The sequence below is a fragment of the Pygoscelis adeliae genome, unplaced genomic scaffold, assembly GCF_000699105.1.
Source record: "Pygoscelis adeliae isolate BGI_AS28 unplaced genomic scaffold, ASM69910v1 Scaffold16, whole genome shotgun sequence".
NCBI lineage: Eukaryota > Metazoa > Chordata > Aves > Sphenisciformes > Spheniscidae > Pygoscelis > Pygoscelis adeliae.
Genome location: NW_008825162.1, coordinates 6,134,329 through 6,153,142, shown reverse-complemented (window position 1 = coordinate 6,153,142; position 18,814 = coordinate 6,134,329). Strand labels below are relative to the sequence as shown.

At 36.6% G+C, this 18,814-nt stretch overlaps 1 protein-coding gene across 1 annotated transcript in view; it reads left to right on the top strand.

The window, feature by feature from the left end:
- The first annotated feature begins 256 nt into the window (after positions 1-256).
- The window catches only part of LOC103920881 (chromosome unknown open reading frame, human C10orf11), a 310,404-nt gene continuing 291,846 nt past the window's right edge, over positions 257-18,814 (top strand). The window contains exons 1-3 of the mRNA XM_009328738.1: positions 257-262; positions 546-710; positions 11,234-11,373. Coding sequence (XP_009327013.1) covers positions 257-262; positions 546-710; positions 11,234-11,373 — 311 coding nt within the window. The remainder of the gene's footprint in view (positions 263-545; positions 711-11,233; positions 11,374-18,814) is intronic.

The window sequence follows — 18,814 nt, the reverse complement described above, 5'->3', positions numbered from 1 at the left end:
TTTATTTTGTAGAGAACATTTTATTTTGTTTGCAGGGACTCAAGAAGCAAATTAAGTGGTTAATAAAAAGGAAAAAAAAAAATCCCTTCTCCATTTCCTATTATTGCATGTAAGGTAACTGCTAAGAAATGATACTTGAAGTTGTATTTATTATTGTTAGCGGGGTATGATATTTCTTGGCAGAAATGATGGATGACAACTTAAATTTGTGTCCAGGGAATGAAGGTGAACTGTGACAGAGTTATTTATCTTGGGAATGGAGGTTAGGGTCAGGCGAGGCTGGGTGCCTGAAGGCACAAGACATTGACAAATTCATCCTGCAGGCCCCATATCTGAAGCCTTTTGTTTTGGATCCTGGCTACTCACTAAGTGACCCCCATCCTTCATCCTGCCAGCATGTGAAGGATGTGTTGCAGTGCCAGCACTCCCCTTGCCACTAATGCTTGTCATTCACTCTTCTGACAGGCCCAAACCAAAACTATTCCCACTCCTGAAAGGGAAGGTTAAAATATTTATTTCAGCTCATAATGGCCTCCCTGATTTAGTGGAGTATCATTTTTCCTGTTGCCTTTGTCGTTTGCAGGTCACTAGAAGGACTGAAAACATTCAGTTACTTGGAAGAGCTGATCTTGGACAACAATCTACTTGGAAATGACCTTCTGTTACCCAGGTTACCCCACCTCCATACCTTAACGCTCAACAAGAATCAAATATCCTTTCAAAGAAATACCTGCAAAATGTCAAATGAGTTTTATGTGTCAGCCAAATTAAAGTATGTGAAATATAGTTCATGTGCAGACAAAGCATTCTGTCGTTTGGCACCTGGAATACTTCATAGTAATTTATTATAGGTCATTCATAAATGAAATGCACCATTATATCTTCCTGTTGCTCCATTTTAGTGAGAGATCTAAGTTATGGCTCTGAAGAAATCTTTCTAATATATAAAATAGAGAAAGAAAATAATGTCAGTGCTACCAGTGTGCAGCAGTTCCTGTGTTTGCTTGGGGTTCTGTTGCAGGCTGACCTCTAGTGGAATAGAGAGTGCAGTGAAACGCTATTAAGTGTTTATACTTTAAATAGCTCTTAAAACATTAAAGTAAAATAAAAGAAAATAAAACCCACCAAGAAATGTAATACCTTTCTCTATTCTAATGAAGTTGTTAATACGCACAATTTGGTAGCTGCTCTGCAACCGCAGCTGTAAAAGCAAGTCACTGTATTCTCGGTGTTCCAGCTCTGTATAAATTCATATAAAATGCTGTCCAAATCAAGGTCTTAATACATTAAAGTATTTAGATGGATGGTTAAGTCCATTCGTAACCAATCAGGCACTTCTCCATATGCCTGAAGTTAGTGCCTGCTTAAGTTTATTCAGAATAAATATTTCAGCATTTGCCTAAGTACTCTGCTGAATCAGAGCCCCTAGTCTGTAGGCTGATAGATAACGGTCTGTAAAGACTAATTATCTGCAAGGGCTGGGCATGGACTTGATTATTAAATAATTTTCCCATACTTTGACCCTTCTGGAGATTTGAAGATGCGTTAATATATGGTTTTACAAAAGTGAAGGGCGATCAAATTGTGGCCAAAAGGCCAACTGAGAGGCCTGCAGAGTCTTAGAGCACAGACCATGAAAGCCCTCTCCTTGTAATTGCAGCGAGAGGACAAGGCTGCTCAACTGCAGGCTTTTATTACAGACAATGTAAACAGAGAGCAATTTACCCCCTACTAAAGCAAAATCCTCCTACTGAGGAGAATAAAAATAACTGCAGATTCTACGATTTCTGCACTTATTTTTGACTCTATAAATAAAAAAAAAATCAGCAGAGTAACTTTTATTCTTTGGGCCCTGGAAACTTGCCAAGAGTGTCTCTTGGGCAGTGACAGTCATTACTGTACTAGGTATTTGGCTAGATTTCTGGTTAATGCCAGGATTCTGTGGGTTGGATTTGAGTAACTGGTTTTATTGTTTGCTCCCACGGTAAAATCTGAACTGGTCATGCTTTGATGAAGAACGTACAAGGACGTTTTTGCTGATGCTATGGGTGGTGGTATGTCTGGTGCAGCATATCTCCTTCTACAAACCATGAAAGGTAAATTTGGCTGTAAGACCCAAACGCGTGTGAGTATATTTGTCCTTTGGGGGGGTGTCAAGGAGGAGCTTTGCGCTTACCAAAAGGATGGCAGGTGTATTGAATAAGAACTCAGTGAACAAAATCAGAGGGGAAAAAAAATTATCCTGTCAGTAGTATTCTTGGAAGAGTGTCTGCTGGTCTCACAGACATACTTAAAATACTATTGTCAAGTGAGTAAGCTCTCAAAGTCAATGCTAACAGGTAAGAAGGATTTGATCTATCCTGGGATTTTTTTAATTCAATCTTAAAACTATGAAGGTAGAGCTTTGAAAGTATTGAGCTACCCAGCTTATAGAAATAATGTATACATTTTGTAGTGCGCTGCTAATAATTTAACAGGGGAGTTGCAGAAATGCTTGTAAAATGCCTAATGTACACAAACTGCCCGGAGAAGAAAAAATAACTGCTGTCCATCATTAACATTTTGAGCCCTAGGGAGTAGTGATCTCTTGTAGGGAAGATACAGCAGTCTTCAGAAGCACAGAGACCTTGCAGATTCCTCTCTTCAGTGTGGATACTGCATTTGAAAAAGGTCTCTTTTGAACTTGAATCACTTCTTTTAATGAACGATTTCTCTATAGAATTCTTTTAAAAATGTTCAAATACAAATGTAAATTTAATAGAAAAATGAAATACATCACAGGAAAGATTGTTTAGTATATGACAGTAGCACTACAGAAAGGACACAAGTGAGGAAAGAATACTGATCTGAAACAAAACTTGGTGGAATATTACCATGTATACATAAATATTTAGATATGGAAAGAGAGAAATGAAAACAAACAAAAAGCCAAATTGACGTCTGTGAAAACTGGAATAAAATGTAAACTTTAAAACTCATATGAGAGCTTTCTTGGGTATCTCTTAATATTACTGTATTCCTTTTATTTTGGCTTCATTTTGATCCAGATCCTGTTTTGATAGTTCTGATAAGACCTTTCTACTCCTTTTACATGGTTCACTTATTGTGTGGCGTTGTATTTGTAAATAACATTTGGCCCCTCCTAACATAATGTCTGGATACACTGTACAAAGATGAAAGCTTATCTCTAAATCAGGTAAATACTTAGAAGAATCATCTAGTATATTTTTCTTCAAATAGTGGTTGTGTATTTCAGTTACTGTTAGGCCACTACCAGTTTTTCTACTAGAAGTGGAAGAACCAAATTTAAATATTACTATTTTAAGAACAGTTTCCTAGTGTTATACCTCAATTTTTCTGTAATGTGTAATCTGTTAGAAATATTTTAAAATGCAGTCTGTATAGCTGAAATACAGAAAGGATAGTTATCAACATTGTGCAGTATTGGCTTACATGTCTCTAACATGCTTTTTTCTTGTGTGTAGTATGTTTGTTTTTACAAAAGTCTGATTTACTTGGGGAAACATATCATCTTAGTTTCTGTATCAGACACAATGGATGGCAGTAGGCAGTACAGACTAGGATGGATGGGTGGTAGGTAGGAAGTTGGTTTTGGAGGAGGGCTCATGACTGCAGTCACCTATGCTTGTAATGGGAAGCCTCATTTCTACTTTTACGTGTGTTCACTAGATACTAAGAATCAGTCAGGAAACTTCTAAATAGATTTATTCCTCTGTGTGTGTTATAGCAGTGTGAGGTTTCATGGCTTTTCACTGTGCTGATCATGGGTGGTGTTACAGTGGGACTATATAGTACAGACATTTCAATTTCCTTTACGTTTCAATCTTTTTAACATTTGTTAAAACTACTCAAAAGGGCAGCAGTGGTAGTTTGTCAAATATCTATACCTGCATGCTGAAAATTAGATGGTGTTCACTGCCTCACTTCAAAATAGACAAGTCTGATAGTGAACCAGGTCCGTCACTCTCTGAAGCAAAAACCCTATTTCTTGACTTAGTCCAGTGAGCTGGTCATCCATTTAACATACATTCTATATGCTTCTGAAGAACGGATACCAAAATTGATTTAGAATAAAGGTGTTGAATGTAGATGTAGAATGCAGACATTGAATCTAGGTCTAGGTTTTGAATGGTTTAGAGGAAAACTGAAATATTTCACACCATAGAGTGGGAAATCTAGAGCTGGGCAGAATGCCCATAATGGTATATGCATTACTTATGGCAAGAGGAGTTATCAGTGTGGTTCAGATCACAGGATTAAACGTTCTTGAGTCTTTGAAAACAGCATGGATCGAGTACCTCAACTGAAGAATGTACCAATAAGTATTTCTGGTATAAGCTGTCTTCACAGAGGTCTCATCATAATGCCTAACAGTTAGGGATTTGTTTAACCCCCAACAGTGGATTGTAATTTATTTTGCCTTTGTGCTTGTTCCTACATTGTCCTGAAGGGCTTGAAGACCTAAAGTCCCAGTCTGACCAGAATCTCTTTCTGTTAAATGCTGAGGACTTGATGTTTAGATTGAGTGAATACATTAAAAACAAAAATTGTCTCCTATTCTGCACAGATCCCTATTTCCACTAAACAAAGATCTAAGCTGAAATGGTACAGCAGTCTTCCTGCATATACTTCTGAGCTCTCCATGCCACAATTGCGGATTTGGCTAAATCTGAGTGTGGCTTGTTAGAGAACTGCAGTACCTGATGAGCCAAAAATCTTTCTTCTAGAATAAAGTGTACCTGAAGTAAAAATCAAGTAATGTGAATGCCTAATGCCAAACATCTATGGAAGAGGGAGGTAGTCTTCAGTCCAGGTGATTCCTTACCCTGTTCTACAGCAGTGCTTGGACCAGTTCAACTCCAGATGTCAGAACTTTAAAAAAAAAAATGGCAAGCGGCTGCTTTATTCTTGATTGTCTTTGTGTTGCCTTGGGAACCTTGAGCAACATTTGGGCAGAATAGTGTTTAAAAAAAAAACCCAAACAAAGAAACAAACTTTGAAAGAAAGGACATACGGTTTCACGATGGGCCTCTCTGGAGAACCAGAAACGTAATTTGATGGCAGGAATAGAAACGTTTCTTCTTTTTCTCACATTTGTATACCTAACAACATTGAAACCTGCTCTTCAGATCTGCAGCCTTGGAACCACGGGCTTTCTGAAATACCCTTAAAGGCACTGGCAACTCCAGCTACACAGAGAAAACTAATGCTGTTCCAGCAGGCCGAATGAGATTTTTTTCCCCAAGTATTCAGTATGCAGGAAGCTCGCCATGAGATGTATGGACTTAGTTAATTACCACCTGTGACGCACCTTTTCTTTCTTGAGCAAAATGGTTTTAAAGTCAGTGAACAAGGCCCTATCTCAAGGCCCTGTCTCCCTACCAGATAGGGTTCAGGCCAGAACGTGGCATACAAATGACTGTGCGTGACATCCTCTTGCACATACAGAAGGGGAAGATGTATACTTGCATATTGCAAGCTATTTCTGTGGTTATCCAACCTTGAAGACCTAGCACATTCTAATGGAAAAGCGTTCAGGTGGCAAAGATCTTTTCACACTGCATTCAGAGGAGAATTGGTAACTTCTGCTTCAAGGCTATTTGCCTGTGGAATAGCTTGTGGTTGCTACACCGTGTTTGTGATAAATTTAATTGAAGCAAATGTTTCAAATGGGAATAAATATAGGTACCTTGCTCATTTATGACTCTGGTAGAAGTGCTATCCAGCTGTTTTAATGTTAGGTTGATTGCAGCACCTGCATGACAGATGGTTAGTTGGCAGAAGACTTCTGAGTGACAGTTTTGGGTCTTTCTATGTGGTGGTCTGGAATTCCGTGTGATATTTCTGATACTCTTTATGTACGTATTTCAAAAAAACTTTGAATGTAAAGCTGATTGCTATTTACTTTGTCTCTTTGAAGAGACAAAACTTTAAGAACTTCCAAAAGCTGTAATCACAGAAGGTCATTAACATGAAAAGCTCTCCTGCAACTCTTTTGGGGAAGTGGGATGGCTAAAAATTTGAAAAGACTAAGCGCAAACTTTTTGAAAGAAAATGGTGGAGCAACTTGGAAAGCACTGAGAGAGAGAACAAGAGTGGTCACTTTTCTTATGAAGTCAATGTATTTGAGTGTGTGACTAGTAAAAAGAACTGCTGGCAGAGAAAAAGGTTACAGAAAGAAATCCCAGATTCTCTTGCATACTTCAAACTATATGCAAAAAATAATTGAGTGGCAAGATAGGAAATACATATAGGTTAGTTTGTTTGGACAGTTATCTATTAGCATAGCATTTGTATAGCGTTATATAGAATAATTTCATTTAGAAAATGTTAGCAAAGGTTGTGTTTCTTTCTGCATAGGTTTGACCAGCAGTTGTCCCTGAAAAGCAACCATGAATATGGTTATACCAAGAATACGGGTAAGAGAGGAAACAGCATGGAGTTTGGGGATGACCAGCATCAGTCCTCAGTACTTAAAGCAGCTGGACCCTTATATTACTCTCTATAAAGGATTCATGCAGTGTCTGTGCCCTGGAAATATGCTGGAGGGACTAGTGAAAGGACACAGCTAAAGAGACTCTCGAGAATAGAGAGGTGTCAAATAGTGGAACACATGAGACACCATCCAGTAGTTTCTGTGTGAATCCACTCAACCTCTCAGAAGTATAAAAGAATGGTCTTTTAATTATGCTGGCTGTCACAAGACACATCTTAGCACCAAAACGGCTGTCTCTGCTTGTGAGGTTCTCCTAAAATTGACTAAGCAAAGTGGCATTATACTATCCTCTCAGAGTTTACAACTTTGACCTTGTTCAAATGTAATATTCCCTGGGGACAATTTAACTTTGAATCACACCGATCCTTCCTTGGTAGTAGTCTTGAATACCGTGGAACTAATCTCTGAAGTGTTTGTAAGGGGCCATAGTCCTGACTAGCACTAGAATTTTAATCCAGGCGACAGGATTTTCTACAAAACAAACAAAAATGTTATGAGCTTGCATAGACAGTTAATTTTTAGCCAGAGAAGGGAGATGCATCATTTGCTTTGGGCTTTCGCTTGTTCTTTTTGCCTTCTGGAGAACCTAAAAAGCTATGGTATCGGATACCAGATAGTGAGCGAAAACAGACAAGTCAGAACATGCTTATTTGTAGGATACTTTTGGTCACATAAAACTTGCAAAAAATTATACTGCTCTGCAGCTTAACTGGACCTACCACAGTACTATTTTTTCCAGGTAGTTCTATTGCTAAATGTCTCAGTGATGTTGGTAGCATTTGTTTTTCTGAACAGAAACTCTGGTGATACGGTTGTGTATGCTTGTGCGTATGTATGCTGTGAACAGTCTACTGTAAATATGCATGTGTGGTATACATATGTGTGACATAATTAAGAGGCTTAAAAAAGGTGATCTGAGTATGAGATACCCAGTTCTTCTAAATGTTTCCCTAATTAAAAACTAGAAATGGTGCAAGAAGTCAGTAGTCCTTTTGACGAGGACGAAATTTTAAAGTATGTCTAGTATGTTTCTGTTAATAATTCATGGAGGCCAGGTTATGGTTTTGGAGGGGACTATTGTTGTGTAATTGCTGAGAATTAATGTTTTAGCTTGTGAGCTAAAGAGCTGAAGAGTTTAAAATTTTTGTTGTTACAAATTTTCATTTTAGTCAACTTCTGTTAGAAAGAGAGGCATTAATAGATTGGTAATGGTGACTGTTGAATTAGGAGACGGATTGCTACACTAAGGTACTTTAATTGTCATAACAGTGACACTGTAAACCAGTTTTCAAACAATAGACTATAGTGTAAGTATTTGCATCACTGTTACATATCCACCTGGTGACCAGTGACACGGACTTCAGAAAGATCAGTTCAGGGCTGTTGTCACAGAGCTTTAAATAAATAAAAAAATGTTCGCTAGCACTGTCCATGGATTTAATTGTGGCTTTCCTTTTTGGAGAGAATGGAGCTGAAATTGGTCTTAGAAATGGCACAGCAGGGTTTTGCAGCTCTGGCTCTGATTGCACCAACATGACACTCCTTAGGCTGCAACAATAAACCATAAAAAGGAAGCTGGCAATGCAATTTCAGACTTGCTTTTGATTTTCTCCCTCTGTATTTTCCTAGCATTGTTTTAGAAAGACTACACTTTTGGTGGCATTGTGTAGTTCCAGTATTGTGATTAAAATAAGTATATGACATGCTAATTAACTAAACAGCACACTAGAAGTGCACCATGACTTATGACTCATCTCTGAGAAACAATCATGAGAATTTGAACAGGATATCATTTATTTTTTCCTACCTGCTTTGTAAAGAATAACTGTGATGGCAGGTGGATGGGGCTTCTTGGAAAAATAATCTGTACCTTGCATTTTGTTTTGTTTTTAAGAGGGATGAGAAAAGATAGTTAAAGTCCTAAGCAACAGAAATTTTAATTATTTTATTTATAACTGCTGATTCTGGCACAAAAAAGTTGACTGTCATAAGCCACAGGTTGGTTTGTTCTCAAGTGTTGCTGGTGTCCTGTTATTTTTGGGCTGTCCAAGCCTGCAAAGCTTCAATTTTTCTATGAATTAATGACCACCTACTTTTGATGTGATGATGTCCAGTTCTTGGGGTTTGTCCTGTGCACATGTTTCTGTTGCAGCTGAAATTGAAATAATGCTAGGATGCTAAATATCTATTTTAGTGGAGGGAGAGGGGTAAATGATAACAAAGAAAAGGTCTGGGGAGTCTCACACAGAACTGCACAGTAAGAGATCTGTGTGTGATTCCCGGTCATCCTTGCCTGAGATAATTTTTAGGAGGGTGTTTCTGCATCTAAAATCAATGCTCAGGGTTTAGATATGAGATATTCGAATCTAGACACTAATTTCCGAATTTGGGAAGATTTAGATTTTTGAGATGCAGATTATCAACTAATGTTAAGTACCCAAAACTCTTAGTGAATTTGGTGTCTCTCCCTTTTGCTTGCCATAGGACTTCGATGCATAGTCTTATACTTTTTGCAAATCTAAACTGATACTGCTCTTCATCATTACATATCGCAATACATTTTGATATTTGTCCCTAAGTCTGCATGGTCAGGTGAGAGTTAGAATACATGTCATACTCCACATTCAGCAAATCGTTGGGGAGAAAAGCTTCTACCCCAGAAAAAGCTCTACTGAATTGGCAAGCAAAAACTCCGCCTGTTTACTCCATAAAAGAAGCAAAAAGTTTGGTGGCTGTGTTTTTGTTTTGGTTTGGTTTTTTTCTCCTTTCAATAGGAAATGGCCAGATACAATCTAAGCCTTGCAATAGCTAACCCCCTGTGTGATTGCTGTTATGGAAATAACTGTCTTTTGTAATAATAAACTATTTCTCTCAGAGAACCTTTTTGCAACTTAAGCAGTCCTGCAAGAAATTAAGTGTTTCTCCTGGCTGAGGGAGGGTGCCAGATTCAAGCACTTCTCTAACAGTCTTAGGAAATTTTTAAAAAGCCTTTCACTTGAACATGTGTGGAAAAAGTTTGTGACCTTGCCATCACAGTCACATACTTCCTGAAAGAGCCGTGAAAAAGTTTATGTGTGAGCTTGAGTTCCAGATGTGAGAAGATGAGAATTAGCACCAAATTTTGATTGGGGATTCATCCTGGCTAGCAAAGAAGATTTATATCATGTGGTGCTACAAAAAGACAATTTTTGTTAGGGTCTGGTTGATTACTTACTGGCATATAGCATTCCATAATGTGGCTTTGCCAAATTAAAAGTTAGCATTTTTACCTTTTTAATTAATTCATAGAACTGATTTCAAATCCTCATTTTTCTCACTCACGCAAAATATTTGAGTATGATTCTTCAGACCTTATGGGACAGAACATTAACTATGAGTGTAGATACATTGATTTTAATATGTTGAAATTAGTAATTGTCAGCATGATCTTCATGTGTTTTTGGAAATAAACTTTCAGGCTTACAAAAGGAAGACCACATTTTTAACAATGAAGCTGCTCTTTCCATTTTGTATTGCTTCTCTTGCCCTTAAGATATTGAGGTGAAGAAATAAAGTAAATTCCATCAGCTAAAAATAACAAAGATAACAGAAACACATAAATCAAGTATAAATAATAGCAACACAAGTGAACTGAGGATTTAAAACAATAGTTGCCGTCTCTAACAGCAGGAGTGGATAAAAACAGAGCAATGAAATGCCCTTTAATGGTTTTGAATAATTATTACTATTGTCTAAGGCAATTTTTAAACACTGAAAACTTTTTACACGCATATGCATGGCATCTTCTTTGAGAATCACGCCTTTTTCTTTGCATGTAAACTGAGGTAAATAAGAATGTATAGTTCGAGTCTTAGAGACCGTCACACTACAACAAAATAATTTGCTTTATTTGATCAATCAACAGGGTGCAAATGGTTGAATATTGTTGTTATGCTTAAACCTAAGCTGTGATTTCCAATATTGCAGTGGTTAAAAGATACTTTAACCTTTGTTTGCTTGTTTGTTGTAACATAGTTTACAATGTTGAAGGTGTATCATCATTATTTATGTTCTAAGGAATATCGTTAAGTTAAAAAGCCTCATGAACACCAAAATATAAGGCTGTTTTAATGAAAAATTTTATGCTTTACAAGACTTTAAAGCTTCATATATAAAATACTTGTAGCACTGAAGTCTTTAAGTTGCACTTAGTGAAGCATTAATTCACATATACTAATTGAGTAATTACGAATGTGTTGCTGTGGCACTCAAAGCATTTATATGCTGTGAGTGAAAGTGGGTTGTTGTGGTTTGACTTTTTTCTTTTTTTTTTTTTAAACTCATTTTCCAGTGGACTGAATATATTAGTGATGAATGTGCTGTGAAACTAACTGTTTGTTTCCATGCTGGAAAAGTTTCATGGCTCCAGCAATTGCTAGCCATTTTACCACACAGCATCCATCATTTTGTCAAAGTTTTAATGTTTTGTAGTGAACCACCTAGGAAAGAAAGGAGGAGAAAAGAATGACAAAACAGCCGAATTCTTTCATTCCATGCCAAAAAACTGACTGAAGTTTATCCCTGTTTGCCCTTGGAACAATTAATGTGACATTTTCCCGAATGCCATACTAAATTTGATTGTCAGTTATTGAAATGTATGTTTAAATCAGCAGTGATGCAACTCTAAATGCTTTTTTCATTAATGTCATCAAATCCTTAACCCACAACCTTTGACACATAACAGAATTAGAAAGCCTTTTGGATCATTTGGCTGAAGTTGTGCCCTCACTACAGTATCTCAGTTTGCTTGGAAACATGGCCTGCCCAAATGAACTGGTCTGCAAAGAAAAGGATGAAGATGACTACCAGAGGTACAGGTTAGTGTTTTTGCTTGTAGATATGATAAGGTATGTCCATTTTGTTTTATTACTGGGAAAATACTGAACTAAAACCAACTCAGAGTCTCAAACAAATATCTACTCTATTCTGAAAGCACTGATGAAACCTCTGGGAATTTGAGCAACCCCATTTCGGTGAGATCACTCTCAGGAACCCTACCTCAAGAAATATTTCAGTGCTGTATGGCACATGTTTGAGTTGAGCAGGTGTGCACAGGATTTCCTGAATGTGAGTGCTCATATGTGCCTACTTACGGCCTTTCCTTCTTTAAGGCCAAGGTAAGGCAACATTTACATACACTAAGGGTGACAGTCAGTAAAAAAAAAAAATCACTGCGCTTAGATAGCCAGTTGCATTGTCTTCTGCTAACATTCAATTACGGTGATGAGTTTCTTCTACTATAGTTATCAAGGCACTATTAAAGAACACAGGAAAAAGGACTCCTTCTGTATTGTGCTGCTTTACTCAGAGCAGTTAGTGTTTGGATTCAAATAAAAAAAAACCCAAACTACCTCTATAATGTAATTTTAATGAGCTAGATTACACAAAAGGCCATCTGGAAATTAATATGGAAGCCTGATAAAATACTATATGTCCAACTGATCCAAATGAAATGTTGCTAAAAATGACAAGGGTTATTTTTTTAAAAATAAAAATACTTGTGACTCATGATGACTGTGAGGATAGATCCAAAACTTACAGAATGTCTGCTGAAGTGACATAATTTTCATAGCTATAACCTTTAGGCAAGTGATTATTTAAAAAAAAAAAAAAAGTAATTGGATTTCTTTTTCTTTGCTCACATCTGATACAAGATTTCAGTCTTTGTGTGCTGGCATTTTTCACATTGGCTGAAAATGGCTGTCTGAGGCAAGTCAGAGCCAAGCAGCACTGGTCACCGTGCTGCCGACCTTGCAGAGCCTGAGCCTACTTTTTATTAGCAGATCACCCGCAGTATTCAGAGTTCTGTAATAAAATTCTGATTTTATCTTCATGTAATCCAAACTCTGCTGTAGAAGTTAGTATAAAACAATACAAAGTGGCAGAGACTAAAAGCAGGTTTATTGGGAAGTGGCATGAATTCGATGCACCGGTTTATTGCTCATATATGTTGTAAGTTGAAACAGCAGCAGAGCTGTCCCGGGTGTGCATATACTTTTTTTTCTTTGTTCCAAATTTTTGAGAAGGATTTCTAGGTTATCATTAGCCTGAAGACTCTCAACTTTTGAATTCAGCTTAGCTGTAGCATTTTGGTTTTCACCACGTAGAGCAGCCTAGATTCAATAAAATATTTTCCCGTTGCTTTCACACTTAAGTGGAAGGTATGCCTACTATCCAGCTTATGAGAGTCTAATAGTGCTGTCTGTATGTAAATTTATGTGACATTTGCACTAGAGAATTGCTTAAAAAATGAATGATATTTCTACAGTTTACTGTTTTTCACTTTAAGTATGTTTTCTGACAATATGTCCCCTATTAATCATTTAAGCAAAAGTAGTATGTTAAAGGAGCCATTCAGAGGCAAGAACCCATGGTTCATTTAGTGCTGTCTGAAAAAATTCTTTATTGATTGACATCCTCTGTGGTTATGTGATGTAATATTTATAATATGTCACACAGCCATACATCAAAACAAGCATGTCTGTTGTTTCATTTCAATGCAAAAATGTTGATTTCAGGGAGGTCAAGGTAGTTTTAGGTCACATCGTGACAAACCACCGTGTCAAAGTGTGAAGTGATTGTATTTATGCATCTGCTGGAAACTGCAACATTGCTTCCATGTTCTTTCCCCTCAATTTTTCAAAAACCTGGGTATTTTTTTCCATATAAACTAGGTTAATTAAAGCTCTTTTAAGAAAGAAGAATGGACTTCTAATTAGTTGAATGATTTATGGTTCTGCTGCTATAATGAAAGCTTCCTGATCCTTTTCCATAATTATTTGTTACTTTATATGAAATGTATTTGCCAGACAACATTAGACTCAAAAACCAAAAGCATCCATCCATCCATCCATCCATCCATCCATCCATCCATCCATCCATCCATCTTTCTTCCTTCCTTCCTTCCTTCCTTCCTTCCTTCCTTCCTTCCTTCCTTCCTTCCTTCCTTCCTTCCTTCCTTCCGGGAATATATTCACCTACATGGTGGAACCAATTAAAAGTACTCTGCTAATTTTACTCTGAATAGCTAATTCAGAGTTTTGAATACACGTTCTGAAGCATCTTGGACACAACTTCTTTCTTCCTTCCCCCAAACGTACGGATTTATCTCACAGATTTAACAGCAGCAAGCTCTCCTGAGTGAGAAATTATTTGTATTTTATCAAATGTATTGCTTCAAATCTCAAAAGCAAACATTTGAAATGGCCAGTTTCAGCATTTTTTTTAATGAAGTAACTTTTTTCCATAAACTTTTTTTTGAGAAAATTTGTGACACAGAAAGCATCAAAAGATTGCATTTCAGTGAACCCGAATTATGTAAACATTTTGCTTTACCATAAACTTTAACTGGTTTTGTTTTGTTCTGAATAGGAACTTCTTTTTGTAAATTTTTGCAGTGACCATTGGAACCACAGCTTCATTTTTCATTGAGCTTTAATTTCATTCCTACTGAGTTCAATTAGAGTTCAGGCTATTTAATTCCTCAAGAAGAAAGGAAAAGGTGCTAGAAATCAAAGCTTTACTTAATCTGCTCATTCCAACAAACTGAAAAGATCTGTAAAACCCCCAAAATCTCAACCTTAAAAAAACGTGGAAAATCAAATTTTTTAAAACACAAGGTCCAGTGATTTACTGTGATATTAGTAACAGGGATAAAAAGTAATATTACGTCTTTTAAAAATAATTAGGTTTTATCATAAATACTTGGAAAATGTATAAAACTATGCTTTTTGTCAAGAAGTTACGATCTGGTTCCTCAGGTATACCATTTCTATCAATTTCAATATTAAAGCTTTGCCCTAGTTTTTCATTAAAAATAGGTTTTATACAAAAACATTGTTGTGACTTTTTCTCAAAGTAGTTATTTTTTTCTAAGAAACATAGTAACATTTGAGTGGGATATCATTTTAGAAAAAAAACACCAACATTTTTTTTCATCCCTGTTATTCTTCCTTACCTTTCAAATGTGTAGGAGAACAAATTGATGAAAACATTTCTATGTTTGTTATTGGAATTTTTGCTTGGACAGGAAAAGAAAATGGAAAGTTCCCTTCTGCAGTATTTTTATAAGGAAACTTGTTTGGTTCATTTTAAAACCTCATGTTTTTTTCCATCATTATAAATGGGTGGCGGGGCACGGATGACAGTGCCGTAAGCCCTTACTTTTTATCTTATTTTTTAAGCTTTCTGTATTTGGGACGTGATATTTTGTAAAGGGATATCTTGGGGGTGAGGGCAAGGGAAAGCAGAATATCTAAAATATAATGGTGATAGGAAAGATTTAAAAGCTTTTGGCCCAAACAGGAAGCAAGAAACACAGAAAAATAGCTTGCAAAACAGTGCGTCCTCTAAAATAACCTATTCTACAATCTCTACTTTGAAGATTGCGTGAAAGCAAAGGTCATGACCCGGAGATCAAAGTAACAGAAGTCAACACAGTAATTGCTGGTTGCTTCTCTTGTACCCGCACTTGGTCAGTCCTGTGGGTGTATTGTTTGCCGTGAAAACTTCAAACGTGGTGTTACTGAACTGTGAAAAATCATCTGGGTCAGAATGTATTACAAAGCACTTGCTAATGCTGCAGGTGACCTCACCTATTTTCATTAAAGCGATATGATTGTGAAGGATGTATGCCATGTGTGAAGTTTTCAGTGCTTGTTCATTCTTCTTTGCTCCTTATTGACATTTCCTGGAATGATGCATTCATTAAGTGCTGTTGACATGGAAACAAGGGCAAGTGGAAACAAATGCCTGAGTTTATTTTAAATTAGCTTAAAAGTACATATACTAGATATGCTATCTTTGGCAGGGGGAGCAAATGGTGATAACCTTATGAAGTCCTCTTAAGATATAACAGCAGGAAAGGAAGTGCGTGCATTTTGTATGGATTAACTTTTCAAGCTAAATCAGCTATTCCCATCCCACAGGTTTGATTCTGTGAAATGCTGGGTCCTCTTACAGCGTTTTCAATTTCCTTGCAGTTTTGTTTTGTTTTGTTTTATTGTAGTTTTGTTTTGGTTTAGTGTTGTTTTTTTTTAACTGAGACAGAGCCTACTCATCTATTTTAAATAGTCTTGTTATTGAATTTGGATATAAATACATATTCAAGAAGCAATAGGAGACTAGAAGTCCTCACTCAGTAATGAAAATAATGTTAATATACTTGGTCAGTATCAGTGAATTTACTGTTGAGGCTCCCTTTTAGCAGGAGGGATAGAAGTCTGTGGTACTTCTGTATATATTTTTTATGTACGTCATGACATGATTAGGATATTCCCTTACATCTGTACAATCTATGAATCTGTGCTACTTCACTGATTGCATGAGGCCTTATCATTTCTACAGTCCCTGGAAGAAAAAAAATCCTGTGTTTGATAGACATCAAATAGCCACGCAACTTCCATCTGAGATTAGCCACTGTAAGGATTTATGAGCAAGAGCTGTTATAATGTTTTTGTTCAGCCAAATGAATTGAAGTCCGTAATACCCCAATTTGTCCATACTAACACAGTAAGTCAAGACGTAACTATAATTATTGTTACATGTATAGAGAGATATTTTTCTAATTCATAGACCTGTTTGCTACATTGAAGTAGAGCAGAGGATGTTAAAGTATTAGGAGGTGGTCTGGATTTCTGAGTGACTTGAGAGCCCCTGAGAATTACACGGCCATTAGCAAGCAGTGCCAAGGTTGCACAAAGGCTCTGTGATCCTCTGACATACCTCATGCCAACATCATGCCCTCTGTTCTGGAAGATGCTGGTTTAAGTTTATGACCTGGCTTCCTTACCTCTGTACTGACGAAGTTTTGTTGCAGATGGAAATTCTGCAGCCAGCTATATGCTGTTTGGTGGGGTAGGGGTAGGGGTTAAACTTTTTGGTGGTGCAGAAGAAACAATTACAGGAGAAAAATCTTGTTCAGTGTCATAAACACGTTTGCTCAATCCCTTTTGATTTTCGTTTTCATCTCTCCCCATTTGAATGCCGATGTACCTTTGCCAACTTCAGGTTATTTATTATTTCTAGATTACAATAATGTAACTGAGAGCATAATCAGCCCTTCAAAGTTTGAAATAGGTATATTATTTTTATGTTCTATGATTGTCAAAGAAAGGAAATACAACAGCACAGAAAATAGAAAAATGAAAGTAAACACTTTCTGAAACAAAGAGAGTGTTGCGGTTATGATATGGGTAGAGCTAGACATTTCTGCATTCTTCTGGGCAAATATTTCTCAATTTTTCAGTGCCAGATGAATTTTGTTTTTTAAACTTAAATATTGAGGCATATAGTACAGTTTTATATTCCAGTTTTTGTTAATAAAAGTACAAAATAAAGGACTATACAGAATCTAGTTCTTACAATAGTCTTTCACTGAAGGTTCGGTGGAAGAGTTTATTTTCCCTGAAATTCTAACATATACAAATTTACTATACTTTTCTTGTAGTAGAAGGAGAAAAAAAAACCCAAAACATTCTTTCCCAAAGTAATTTATTGCCACTTTTAAGATTTTCTTATAGTGTGGCTCACGGGTGATGCCATTATCTTTCAGTATCAGGAGGCCAACCATGTTCTACAACTTGTCTGCTTTTCCAAGGGAGGTAATAAATGAATCGAGGCCCTTAGATGCTATGATATTATGTGATTTTTTTTTTGTTTGTTTTGCTTTGTTATGGTGTTCACAGATCTAGAATAAAAATTTCCTAGAAGTCTTTGATAATAGGAAGGAGTAGTGTACCGAAACTCATTAAAAATGAAGGAATTTTTATGCCTGAACCCAAATGGCTACTGAAAAAATATACCCGAATGAAATTACACAGTAGCTTTTTAACAAAAATAAAGAGTTGACATAAAAGTTATTCACACCTGTGTGTTTTGGATCAGGACTGACAAATTTCGTGCATGTGTTTAAAATGGACTTGTTCCTTTTTTCCATGTGATCCTTTAAGGAACACTTACACATTCTCTTTGAACCCTTTTGCTTCACCTGTGAAACTCTCTCCTAAGATTGTGTGAACCATCACTGATTTCTGGGGGGTGAGGGAATAACCCAAGGACTGTGTTTTAAGTAATGACTCTTACACAGTAGAGAACTAGAAACATGCACAGAGTATACGTGCAAGGTAACTGATAGGTCTTAGTTTCTGTGTTTGTAAGGCAGCGTTAAGACGACAAGTGTGTGATTCATTAAAGGCTGTCGAGTGAGTCAGTGTCAGAGACAGTATTTATATAAAAACTAGAGTTGTGTATTGTTTAATAAATAGCAATAGCTGATCTCAAAGCTGTCTTTGTTCTGTCCCTTTCTGAACTCCAACATGTTTCTTCAAAGGAAGGCTTTGCCCCATTGAGCTTTTGCCAATGTCAATAGCAGCTGAATCCCAAACTCACTGCATTCCTTTGCAAATGCCCCCTCAAGCCTGTCCCTCTTTTCCAACATCTTGACAGGTCTGTGTAAAAACTGTTAAAATAATACTAATCACATGCAACACTTACAAAATTGGTAAATGAATTGTTAATCTTTATTGTCATTTTCACTTAACTAAGACTGAAATAACATGAAATGTGATATTCTCTGGTCTTTTTCCATCTCTGAGTGTTCCTGTTTGTGTGTGATGGATATCTGTTATTAGCTTATTTTCACGGGACTCTTGGCACTGGGAGTCAAGGAGGGGAGATGATTCTGGACAAAAGAAGATGCAACTTTACTTACATAGTTCATTTCCTTAATCAATCATGAATTAGAAGATCAGTTTACAGGCAGTGATAAGTGGATCTATAAGCACCTTCCTGGTGTCTCTGGTTTTTTTCTCTCTCTGGAGCTCACCTTTCTCCTCATCGCTGAAGATAATCACCTTTTTTCACACTGCTGCGAAGATGTTAAAACCCAGTAACAGCGGTCTCAGAGCACATGGAGCAGTGCTAAGTTTTACAATTATTTTAAAAAATTATTTAAAAATTTAATTAAAAATTTATTAAAAAATTATACCCCCCCCAACCTTTAACTTAAAATAAACCTTTCTAAATTTATAATGTAAAATTTAGATGGATCTTTCTTCATTAAACAGCGTTCTCTTAACTAGTGATTTTACAAGTCTAAAACAGGTGCAATGTGTCATGCAATTTATGGATCCTAATACCTGCCATAAAGTATTTTATGATGGCTGCATTCTGTGTTATTAGTAGCTGTCTTTTTCTGCAGCCATTGGTGTTTGATAATAGTCTTAAAACACCCAAAATTACTTACCTGCAAGCAACATT